The sequence below is a fragment of the Vulpes vulpes genome, chromosome 14 (assembly GCF_048418805.1).
Source record: "Vulpes vulpes isolate BD-2025 chromosome 14, VulVul3, whole genome shotgun sequence".
Taxonomy (NCBI): Eukaryota; Metazoa; Chordata; class Mammalia; order Carnivora; family Canidae; genus Vulpes; species Vulpes vulpes.
The window spans coordinates 11,773,239-11,785,998 of NC_132793.1; the positions used below are offsets into that span (position 1 = coordinate 11,773,239).

A 12,760-nucleotide genomic window follows, 5' to 3' on the forward strand; every position below is an offset into this window, starting at 1 on the left:
GAGAGGTCTCTGCAACAATATCCTTGGCCTGTTTTTCTGTTGGATTAATTGTTTTCTTATTAGTCAGTAGGAGTCTTTTTTTTTTTCCTTTAAAGATTTATTTATTCATGGGAGACACAGAAAGAGAAGCAGAGACACAGGCTGAGGGAGAAGCAAGCTCCATGCAGGGAGCCCGATGTGGGACTTGATCCCGGGTCTCCAGGGTCATGCTCTGGGCCAAAGGCAGCACTAAACCACTGAGCTACCCAGGGATCCCCTTAGATATTTTAGATAATAATCCTATGGTTTTGAGACCACAGTAATGTGCTTGGAAATTGGTTTGTTGACTAGTTTGTTATCTCTTCTTGCTGTTCCTGTGTCTTAGTTTTGTTTTCTTTCATGGCAGGAATTGAGGTTAGGGGATGATGGTACTTCAATTTTCTTTCCCTCTGTTCTTGGCAGATTGTGACACAAATGAAAGAGTCAGAGCAAGAGCTGCATGAAGGGGCCCAGACCCTGGAGTGCACTATGCGTGGTGTACTACGGGAACAGCACCTGGAGAAATATATATCCCCCCAGCATTGGAAAAGCTTGATGAATGGACCTGTACAAGTAAGGGTCATCCTGGGGGCTCTAAGCATCTCTCTTACCTTAGTCCTTGGAGGGAGTCTTCAGCAGAAGCAATAATCCAGAGCAATAGCTGTTTTGATAATCTGATGCTACCGTAATGTGAGAACTACCTTTTCATGAGGAGAGGTGGCTTAGTATACTAGTTAGGAGCAAGACTGGAGCTAGCTTGCTGGATATGAATTCTGGTTTTGCTGTAGGGCAGGTTACTTAATTCTTCTTGTACCTCCTGCCACTTTTATATAGAGTGGGGATGATAATAACATTAAGTTGAACCATATGAAATTGCTAATATTTATAAATTTGACTTGCAAAAATGGTAGTTTATTACAGATCATTGTAATTCTTATGGGATTGTTATTTAGATAAGCAAGTTAATATTTGTTAACTACTTAATTAGTGTGCTTTAAGTGATTCTTAGTAAAATCATAACAAGGCAACCTAGCACTATATAGAGAGCCTTGAAGTCAGCAGACCTAAGTCTTACAGACTGACTGTGTGCCTTGGCCACTATGATCCTTAGGTCTCTCAATAGTCAAACGGGGTAATAATAATGCCTGCTTTCAAAGGATATTCTAAGAAGTAACATGATTTCTCTAAAGTGGCTGGCCAGGAACCCAGCGAAATGGTAGCTCTTATCAATGAGTTGGTGATTTCTAGGGTTACAAACCCAGAATCCTGAAGGGGTCAATCATGATTTGTAAATGAATAAAGCAGGCTAGATGTGAGACACTTGAAGGTAGAGAGAGCACTTGGCAGACCAGAAAAAGAAGTGGTAAGCAACCCACTTCCAGTCATTTGTTGCCATTTTCGAATGTAGGCTTGTTGCTGCCATAGATCTTGATTTTATTGTGAGAGGAAGTTTTTATTTTTTTTTAATTCTATGCGAGTCATATTTAATGATCCAGTTGCCCAAGGGTTGCCAACTTACAGCCTCTAAATTTTTAGAGAACTACTTTCAATCCTTCATGGAAACCTTTCCTTTACACTGGTTATCATAGAACTCTTGTGACTGATAATTTATTCCTTCCTCAGGATAGTGAATGGATTTGCTTCCAGGGCTGGAAGCATTCCATGATGCTGGAGTGGCTGGGTCTGGGTGTCAGTTCATTCACCCAAAATGTTGCACCAGCAGGACCTGAAAATACAAGTAAGAGTGCATGTCTACCTCAAATCACATCTTAAGGTGCAATATGGTAAAAACCAGAGAGTAAAACTTAAAAGTAATACTTAGAATATATAAAGAACTATAATCAATCAGAGAGAGACAAGTAATAGTTTGATAGGAAAATAGATAAAAGACATTTTACAAGGACATCACAAAATAAATTCTAATGGTCACTAAACATGAAGAAGGCTCACTAGAAATGAGAGGAGCTAAAACCACAATGAGATATTATACACTATATTGGCAAAAATTTGCAAGTTTGCTATAACGCCACACTTAGAATGTGGAGCAGTAGGAACCATGCTAGTGGTTAATTGGCACAACCACTTTATAATAATAGAAAAACAGAACTCATGTTCATCAACACGTGTACAATGGATGAGTCATTTACCCTCCATTCAGATCATAAGATACTGTACAACAGTAAAAAGGAATGAATCACAGTGTATATGGCAACATATGAATCTCAAAAACAGGCTGAATGAAAAAGCAAGCTGTAGGAAAACGTATACAATATTATTCTGTTTGTAGAGAGCTCAAAAAAAAAAACTAGACAATGTGTTATTTAGAGATGTGTATACATTATATATGTGGTAAAGTTCTCTTAAAGGCAGAGGAAGAACGAACAATATAAAACTTACGCTAGACGAGTCCATAAGGTCTTCAAGAAATGGGTGATTTTCTCTTTAAATTGGATGGGAGGTACCTAGATGTTCTTTTTATGAATTTTTATTATCTCTTAAATTGCTTATTTGTATACTCTCTTTTATATATTTAACATTAAGAAAGACCTTTCTTACACAGGGATATATTTATATGGCATTTAAAAAACAATGAAAAAGTATTTAAGTCTCCCTCCCCTAACTCCCATTTCTCCCAATTTCCCTCATAAAATAACCATTTAAACCCATTGAGACCATCTTCATGCATGTGAGCTCTTGTATAAGTGCCATCTTGCTTTGGTTTCAAGAGTTTCACTGCTGTCCTGCCTGCTTTCTTCCTAGCCCAGGCAGAAGTGGAGGAGGAGGAAGAAGAAGGGGAAGAGGAGGGTGCACTGATTGAGATCCCAGAGGAGGCTGACCTAATTCAAGCAGACCGGGTGATTGAGGAGGAAGAGGTGGTGAGGCCCCGGCGGCGGAAGAAGGAAGAGAATGGGGCAGTCCACGAGTTGGCTAAAGTGCTTCTGGCCATGAGGCTAGACAACTATGGCCCCGGGACAACAGCTGGGCAGGAGCAAACCACAGGAGAGTGGGAGGTAAACTCACTTGCTCATGGCCTCTGGAAGCCCTGACAGAATGGGAAATGAGAGTTCAGTTACTACTGCCAGGTGGGTGGGGGCTGAGCTCTTCTGAAACAGACCTGAGAACATCTGTTCTGACTAGAACTGCAGCCCCTTGTTGTCACCCACTTCCCGTACAGCAGCGTGTTCAGCTTGTCCTCACAGTTAACTTATTTTACCCATTTTACAACCTGTGGTATAAGATGGGTCCAGTTCCCAAGAGTATAAAAATTATGGCCCTTCAGAGGGGACCTAGCAAGAAATTCCAACTTAAAGAAACAGGAAGCAGGTAACCAAATGCTTTTCTTGAACTTTTAGAAAAATGCACCACATGTGGATTAGATCAAACACTTCATGATCTCAATGCTTAGTACTTTCATGGATATTATCTTCTCAAATACAAATGAGCTTTATGAACAGTGCATTAAAACTTGAGAGAATTCAAATAAAACAGAACGAAGCAAGCTGTATAGACTGGGTGGAATACTCATCCTTCATTCACCCTGGAATCTGATGTTTCTCTTAAAGCCAGAAAAGTATGGACACCCAGAGTTTCTCTCTTTTCATTCCTTTGGTAGAAGCAATTGATCCTCAGAATCTGCCATGCATTGCTATGACAGTAGAGGACTGGATACTCAACATTTTCTGACCCCTGACTGATGATTTAAGGGACTTTTAAAGGCAACTTTGGATGCAATTTTCACTGGTCTGCTAGCTTTGAACTGATCTTCTAGTTCAGTTCAGCATCACTGTACATGATGGATAGAATCTGATCCCACTGTGTGGAATTATGGATTAAGTATTTATCTGCCACATGGCCGTAGGAGGAATTGATTTGTTTGATTTTTAAAGTTGGCAGAGGTCCCTAATATTGTGACATTGATCTTCCACGCCAATCCTCCTAAAGGCTCATGGCTTCAGGCTTAGTAACAGAGCCAGAGGAGAGCACTTCCTTCTAAATGGTGCCTTTCACCAATTTGTTGAAGGTACTATGATGACGTGAAGACCAGTTTAGCAGGCCTTGTACGGCATTCAGCAAGAAAGACACATTTACTACTTTCATGACCTATGCTTTAGGAATGAGAAATAGAATGTGGTCAAAAGATGTTGAGTGGTAACTGATGTCAGCAGTATTCCAGATGCTTTCCATGTATGTATTCCTTCAGTTCAGCAACCCTGTGAACATGTACCCTTGTTGTTATTTTATTGAAGGGGATGCTGAGGCATGCAGAGGTTGAATAACTTACTCAAGGTCCCACAACTTAATAAGAGGTTGATGGGGCTTTGAACCCAGGCAGACTGGTCCAGAGCCCTCATTTAGCCATTCTGCAGTGGAGTATGTGTGAGGAGAGTGTGATACATTCAAAGAAATTCTTCCAAGGTGGCAGCTCCTTTTTTAATGTGTTCTGGCCATCTTGGTCTTAGAACTGGGCCCGCCTCTGTCGGATGGTAACCCTGGCTGGTATTGATGTCCACAGACCCAGCGTAACCAGAAAAAGAAAATGAAGAAGAAAGTAAAGGTTGAACTTCGCAAACTGAACACCATGACTGAGGCCGAGGCCAGTGAAATCCAAGATGTTTGGCAGCTGGACCTGAATTCTCGCTGGCAGCTGTATAGGTATTATGCGCACTCCCCACTCTTGCCCCCCCAACCAGCCCATGTAATTTCCCCAAGGGATTCCTTTTTTGTTCTGAAACATAACCCCAGTCATTCCATCTCAACCTTCAACAATGTTAACTGATGATTGGTTGCATACCCCCACTGAGCTGATTGCTAGGAGTGCAGCCTTCAGATGAAACAAACACTAGGCTCTACCCTTACTGAGCTTAAAGTCTGTCCAGGGAGATAGATTAATTAATGGCACAAATAAAAAGTTACAAATGGATATAAACACAAAGGAGCAAGGGGTGCTAAGAATATTAACATGGGATCTGAGCTGGTCTGAGGTATCCCGGAAAGTGACATTGGAGGCAAGATCTGAAGGATTAGTAGACATGAGCAAGACCAGCAGGGAATGGGGAGCAGATGAAATTATGGGGACCACATGCATAAAGACTTGACTTGGGAAGGAGTATGGCTGTTTGAGAAATGGAAAGGAGGCAGCCAAGCATGCCTATGGCTCAGAGAGAGAAATGGAAAGTCATAGTGGTGGGCAGGGGCCTGACTGCAGAGTCTTACGGGGCAAAGCTTAGGAGCCTGAATTATCAAAAGCCACTTTTTGAAGTGTATTGAAAAGCTTTTGAAATGTTTTACAGCAGAGTAGTGACCTGATGTTTTACTTGTAATATAAGACTCTGGAGAATTAGGGGAGAGGACTCAGGTAGGGATGGGGCCGGGAGAATTTGTGAGAAATTCTTGAAGCTTTTTTTTTTTTTTTTTTTTTTTTAAGATTTTATTTATTCATGAGAGACACAGAGGCAGAGACATAGGCAGAAGGAGAAGCAGGCTCCTTGCAGGGAGCCCGATGTGGGACTCAAATCTTGGGATTCCAGGATCATGCCCTGGGCCAAAGGCAGACACTCAACCACTGAGCCACCCAGGCCTCCCATTCTTGAAGCTTTTGAAGTCCCTTGCTCTCTTCTCAATAATTATTAACCTCTCATTCTTTATCCTACTCTGTTCCTTAGTTCTTGGCCACCTATGTGTATGTCTCTGCACATCTTTTTGTTGGGCATTTTGGACTCTTGGGTCTCTGTAAACCTAAGTCTCTCCTTCCTCTCTGTGGTCCGTGCACTCCTCAGGGGTCTAGGTTCCACTTCATAAACACTGAAGGGGGTTCCTCCGCCTTCTTAAAGAGCATACATGTTCTTCTATCTGGTTCTTCACTTTCTCCAGGCTGTGGCTACAGATGTATCAGGCTGACACCCGCCGAAAAATCCTCAATTATGAGCGCCAGTACCGCACATCAGCAGAGAGAATGGCTGAGCTGAGGCTCCAGGAAGACCTTCACATCCTGAAAGATGCCCAGGTTGTAGGAATGACAACGACGGGTAAGAAAGCATGGGGAAATTTACCTGTTCCAGCTGTTCACCACTGGTTCCAAGCTCTTGTCACATCATCTAGGACTGGTAAAGAGGAGCTTCGTTAATAGGCTAGGGAGAAAAGGCCATGAAAAGCTACTGAAAGCAAGCTGTGTTTAGGGAACTGATGATGAAATATACCCACTTGTTCCTGCTGCATTCAGAACCCCAGCAGTGGCCAACAAGTGTGTCATGTTCTGGAGACCACTCAGCAGCACTTGCTCTCTCATTCAATGGTGGTCACAGCCTTGGGTGAATGTGGGGGCTCAGTTGTCACAGGGCCCAGTGTGTCAACTCAGGGAGCCTCTTTTTTTCTTGACTCCAGGGGCTGCCAAATACCGTCAGATCCTGCAGAAGGTGGAGCCTCGGATTGTCATTGTAGAAGAGGCTGCTGAAGTCCTGGAGGCCCACACCATTGCCACACTGAGCAAAGCTTGCCAGCACCTCATTCTGATTGGGGACCATCAGCAGGTAGGGCAGGAGCCCTTAGAAGATGAAGAGAGATGGCTGAGGGGTGCGCTTGGACAGAAGATCCTGGCCTCTCTACTTCATCCATCCTTAAGCTTATTAGTGGTTTTCTGTGATTCTTCTTTCTTCACCTTCTACATTCAACCTAAGAGCAAGTGTTCTTGGATTTGGGGTATATTTCAGAGGAAGTGTCATTCGTTCAATCTGTTCCTCGACTACTTTTATAATCTACAGTGGTCTTTTAAGTGAACTGTTTGAGTAGTTGCTCCCTGTTTCTGTACTTCCGTTTTTGCTGTCCTCTCATCCCAATTTCTTTATAAAGGAGCCAGTGAATTTAAATTTAAAAAGCAGATATGTCACTCTGCAGCTTAAGACCCTCCAGTGATTTCCCATTTTCCTAATATAAAAATCAAGCTTATTTATTTATTTATTCATTCATTCATTCATTCATTCATGAAAGACACACAGAGAGAGGCAGAGACACAGGCAGAGGGAGAAGCAGGCTCCATGCAGGGAGCCCAACACGGGACTCGATCCTTGGTCTCCAGGATTACGCCCTGGGCTGAAGGCGGCGACAAACCACTAAGCCACCGAGGCTGCCCTAAAAATCAAGCTTCTTTTTTTTTTTTTTTAAATATCTTTTTAAATTTTTTTATTTATTTATGATAGAGAGAGAGAGAGAGGCAGAGACACAGGCAGAGGGAGAAGCAGGCTCCATGCACCGGGAGCCCGATGTGGGATTCGATCCCGGGTCTCCAGGATCGCGCCCTGGGCCAAAGGCAGGCGCCAAACCGCTGCGCCACCCAGGGATCCCCAAAAATCAAGCTTCTTAAAGTGGCCTACAAAGGCAAATATTCTTAGGTCCAGCCTGTTTCTCTGACTTCTCCTATCACCATCTCATTTGCTCACTCTGTTCGCAGCCCCTACTCTCCTTCTGCTCCCTCTCATGGCCTACTTTTCAAATGATAGGCATCATCCTCCATGCTGGCATCAACTCAGATGTCACTCTTCAGCCTTTATTTAAGGAGCTCCTACCCCTGGGCACTCTGTCACATCACCTTTAATTCTTGCCTTCATGACCCTTGTGGCCCTTTATCCTTAGCCTGTCAGTACTTAGAACAGTGCCTGGCACATACAAGACACTTAAAAAACATCTGATGGGTGGGTGGATGGATGGATAAAATATGTCAATAGAGAGTTCTCACACATGTTTCTTTTCTCAGCTGCGCCCCAGTGCCAACGTGTATGATCTAGCCAAGAATTTCAACCTTGAGGTATCCCTCTTTGAACGGCTGGTGAAAGTAAACATTCCCTTTGTCCGTCTGAATTACCAGGTAAGAAGCGGAACCTCTCTTATTACCTACCAAATGTCCAGGAGAAGTCTCCTGGGAGCTTGCCAACTGCCAGCAAGAAAGGTCTCATAAAAATAAAACTGGTTTAGTAATGCAGTGACTGCCAGACTTCTTTTCTGTTTTAAAATACCACAAGATCAGCCTGTGTTGAGTTTGTGTTGGACGAAGGAGTTGTTTACATTCTGCTCTTTCCTCCCTGTTCTTTTCACAATACCTCCAGATTTTCACCAGCAACCTAGTCTCTAGAAATGGTCCGTTTATTCTCTGCTCATGTTTCTAATGACAAATATGTCGTTTCAGCACCGCATGCGCCCTGAAATTGCCCGTCTCTTGACCCCCTATATTTACCAGGATCTGGAGAATCATCCCTCTGTTCTCAAATATGAAAAGATAAAGGTACGTCTTCCTTACCCTATCTTTCTGTGATGCAATCAACAACCTAGGAGGCTGTATTTCCTTAGGATGAAAAAGGGTTTTCAGAAGGGACTAGAGTCAGCTTTTTTAAAAGCTGGTTATTAAGGGGAAAAATAATATAGAAGTTGAGAGATAGAGACATGGAATGGTTTGATTTTGTTGTTGTTTCATTTATTCATGAGAGACACAGAGAGAGAGACAGAGACACAGGCAGAGGGAGAAGCAGGCTCCATGCAGGAAGCCCGATGCAGGACTCGATCCCGGGAGTCCAGGATCACGCCTTGGGCCAAAGGCAGGCACTTAACTGCTGAGCCACCCAGGGATCCCCTGGAATGGTTTTTTGTTTGTTTTCCCCCCTGGAATGGTTTTTGAAGCCCATCTCTACCACTTAGTAGTAGCTTTGTAACTTTTTAGCAAGTTATATACCAATTCTGAGTGTCAGGGTCTTCTGTACAGTGAGAATAATGGGTGCTGCCTCATTATTGTTTTGAGGAAGATAATGTGTGTCAAGTGGTCAGCACAGTTGAGTGCTTATAAGTTAGCTGCTCCCTCAACATCTTCATCATAGCTGCTGCCTATTTCCTGGACTATAATAGTTGGATTGTGGAGGTTATTTTAATATTTATATCAAACAAATCTATTAAAAACTAAAACAAATTCTTTATCCATTTCCCTACTTGTCATGGTCCCAAAAGAAAGGACGTGGTGACTGACTCTAAATTTAAAGTGTTGTACAAAGTATACAAAAAGCCTTGCAAGGTATCTCCCTGGAGTAGAGTCCGTGGTCAATACATGTGAAGATAGAAAAAAATCGCATGAGTGAACCTAATGTTATCACTTTTTTCTTTTCTAGGGAGTCTCTTCCAACCTTTTCTTTGTAGAACACAACTTTCCTGAACAGGAAATCCAAGAAGGCAAAAGCCACCAGAACCAGCATGAGGCTCGCTTTGTGGTAGAGCTGTGCAAGTACTTCCTGTGCCAGGAGTACCTGCCCTCCCAGATCACCATCCTCACCACCTATACCGGGCAGCTCTTCTGCCTGCGCAAACTCATGCCAGCCAAGACATTTGCTGGGGTCAAGGTCCATGTGGTTGACAAATACCAAGGAGAAGAGAATGACATTGTTCTTCTCTCATTAGTGCGGAGCAACCAGGAAGGCAAGGTGGGTTTTCTCCAGATATCCAACCGCATCTGTGTGGCCTTGTCCCGTGCCAAGAAGGGGATGTACTGCATTGGAAACATGCAGATGCTGGCCAAGGTGCCCTTGTGGAGCAAGATCATCCATACCCTTCGAGAGAACAATCAAATAGGTCACACACTCCAGCTGTGCTGCCAGAACCATCCTGATACCCACACCTTAGTATCCAAAGCTTCTGATTTCCAAAAAGTGCCCGAAGGAGGCTGCAGCCTACCCTGTGAGTTCCGGTTGGGCTGTGGACACGTCTGCACCCGTGCCTGCCACCCCTATGATTCCTCACACAAGGAGTTCCAGTGCATGAAGCCATGCCAGAAGGTTATCTGCCAAGATGGGCACCGGTGCCCTCTTGTTTGCTTCCAGGAGTGTCAGCCTTGTCAGGTGAAGGTGCGCAAAATCATTGTTCGGTGCGGCCACGAACAAATGGTTCCGTGTTCCATGCCTGAGTCAGATTTTTGCTGCCAAGAGCCTTGCCCCAAGGTTCTGAAATGCGGGCACAGGTGCAGCCACCCCTGTGGGGAAGACTGTGTGCGGTTGTGTTCAGAAATGGTCACCGTGAAACTCAAGTGTGGGCACAGCCAGCAGGTGAAGTGTGGTAATGTGGAAGACCTCATGTATGACCTGCCAGTCAAGTGCACCACCAAGTGTGGTACCATCTTGGACTGCGGGCATCCTTGTCCTGGCACCTGCCACAGCTGCTTCGAAGGGCGCTTCCATGAGCGTTGTCAGCAGCCCTGCAAGCGCCTGCTCATCTGCTCACACAAGTGCCAGGAGCCATGCATTCGTGAGTGCCCACCCTGCCAGCGGACCTGCCAGAACCGCTGTGTTCACAGCCAGTGCAAGAAAAAGTGTGGGGAACTCTGTAGCCCCTGCGTGGAACCCTGTGTCTGGCGCTGCCAGCACTACCAGTGCACCAAACTCTGCTCTGAACCCTGCGACCGACCCCCATGCTATGTGCCTTGTACTAAGCTGCTGGCTTGTGGCCACCCCTGCATCGGTTTGTGTGGGGAACCATGTCCCAAGAAGTGCCGTGTCTGCCACCAGGAAGAAGTCACCCAAATATTATTTGGCTTTGAGGATGAGCCTGATGCCCGCTTTGTGCAGCTAGAAGACTGCAGCCACATCTTTGAGGTGCAAGCCCTGGATCGCTACATGAATGAGCAGAAGGATGATGAAGTTGCCATCAAGTTGAAGGTGTGCCCTATCTGCCAGGTACCCATCCGTAAAAACCTGCGGTATGGAACCAGCATCAAACAGCGGCTGGAAGAGATTGAAATTGTCAAGGAAAAGATTCAGGGCTCCGCAGGGGAAATAGCAACCAGCCAGGAACGGCTTAAGGTCTTGCTGGAGAGCAAGAGCCTCCTCCACCAGCTGCTTCCTGAAGACTTTCTGATGTTGAAGGAGAAGCTGGCCCAGAAAAATCTGTCCGTGAGGGACCTGGGCCTTGTTGAGAATTATATCAGCTTCTATGACTACTTGGCTGGCCTGTGGAATTCTCTGAAAAAGGTGCATGTATTAGAGCAGGAGAGACTGGGGACTCGACTAGAACAGGTCCATGAATGGCTTACCAAGAAGCGTTTGAGCTTTACCAGCCAGGAATTGGATGACTTCCAAAGTGAAATCCAGAGGCTCACATACTTGGTAAACCTCCTGTCCCGTTGTAAGATAGCAGAGGGGAAGATGAGCAGTAGCACAGCAGAGGAGGTCTACAGTGTCCGGAAGATCCTTGAGAGAACATGTAAGTTCACCCGGGAGGATGAACAACTTGTGCAGAAAAAGATGGAAGCTCTGAAAACCACCCTTCCCTGCTCCAGCCTGGGCATCTCAGAGGAAGAAAGAGTGCAGATAGTCAGTGCTATGGGTTTTCCTCGTGGCCACTGGTTCAAGTGCCCCAATGGCCACATATATGTGATTAGCGATTGTGGGGGAGCCATGCAGAGAGGAACATGTCCCGACTGTAAGGAGGTGATTGGGGGCATCAATCATACTCTGGAAAGGAGCAATCAGCTTGCTTCTGAGATGGATGGAGCCCAACACGCTGCCTGGTCAGATACAGCCAACAACCTGCTGAACTTTGAGGAGCTCCAGAGGATGATGTAGGAAGACCGCACACCGCTACCTTGTGTCTAGCCAGCTCCCGGCTGGGGCTGGCTCCCTTGTGAGGGAACCCGAGTTTGGTTTTTATTATCGCCCTTTAGTTTTAGCACCTATTTAAGGATCCACTGTAAGGGATTGCCCACATTTGTTTATAGATTTCCCCTGCGCTAGATTAAGCACTTTATCTCCAGAACTGAGAGCAAAGTTAACAGATTTCTTCTCTTTTCTCCTGCAAGTTAGTGGACAGGCTCCCTGGAGCATGTTTGGGGCTTCCACCTTGGGTTACCACTGGTATCTCCGGGTCCTGACTCAGTCAGATGTGTTTTTCTGCAGTGCTTCGGGGGCACAGATGCATTCTAATTGCCAGGCCCTAACTTGTAGACTAATTCTAATAAACAGAGGCCCAGAGGAGTTATGAATTGCTTATCCTTTCAAGGAGCACAAAAGTCCCTCCCACTCTCCTCCATGGGCCCCCTCACTTCCCGAGACGGAGGCATGTGATAAAGACAAAAGACTTCAGTGACTAACCCTGACCCAGGTACATAATCACTGAGTGGGAAAAGTATGACTATCCACAGCTGGGGGCTTAGGCAGCAGGCCCAGGCTAACAAAGGAGTGATTCCCCCATATCCTCTCCTATGACCAGCACTTTGGGATGGTGGAGGTTTGTCTGCAGGAGTTCAGTAGTAGTGCTGGTTCCCTAGAACCCTGAATGGAACTAAACTTAGATTTGGTACCAGCAGCACCTATCCAAAATGTGACCCTTTGTCCCAGCACTATTACAGCTTTTGCCTGGGCAGGGTTAGCATGCCAGCAGCTTCTGCAGGCCCCAGACCGAAGCCAGAAGCCAGCCCCCGGGCCTGCTGCCTGCATACATTTTTCCCTCAGTCCAGTGTTCCTAGAACAGACACTTAGGCATCTCAGGTCTTTCTACCGTTGGTGAGAAAAATGTCCTTTTCCTATGTATGCATTTCCTTTTTTGTCTTTACTATGCACTTTAGCCTATAAAGCCAATTAATAAAAACGATGATTGAGGAAATCAGTGGTGCACGTTTGTCATCAGCTGTTAGAAGCAGCTCTGGCGGTTTGAGATAGGATGAGAATGGAGGCACTGTCTACAGGGAGGCCAGTCTTGTCTCTGTGGTATGGGGTTTTCAGCT

At 45.2% G+C, this 12,760-nt stretch overlaps 1 protein-coding gene across 1 annotated transcript in view; it reads left to right on the forward strand.

The window, feature by feature from the left end:
• Positions 1–12,639, forward strand: part of ZNFX1 (zinc finger NFX1-type containing 1) — a 24,213-nt gene extending 11,574 nt beyond the window's left edge. The window contains exons 6-14 of the mRNA XM_072735589.1: positions 442–591; positions 1,642–1,756; positions 2,779–3,029; positions 4,532–4,671; positions 5,890–6,044; positions 6,400–6,545; positions 7,766–7,876; positions 8,195–8,290; positions 9,162–12,639. Of these exons, the coding sequence (XP_072591690.1) occupies positions 442–591; positions 1,642–1,756; positions 2,779–3,029; positions 4,532–4,671; positions 5,890–6,044; positions 6,400–6,545; positions 7,766–7,876; positions 8,195–8,290; positions 9,162–11,603 (3,606 nt within the window). The 3' untranslated portion in view covers positions 11,604–12,639. The remainder of the gene's footprint in view (positions 1–441; positions 592–1,641; positions 1,757–2,778; positions 3,030–4,531; positions 4,672–5,889; positions 6,045–6,399; positions 6,546–7,765; positions 7,877–8,194; positions 8,291–9,161) is intronic.
• The last annotated feature ends 121 nt before the right edge of the window (positions 12,640–12,760 follow it).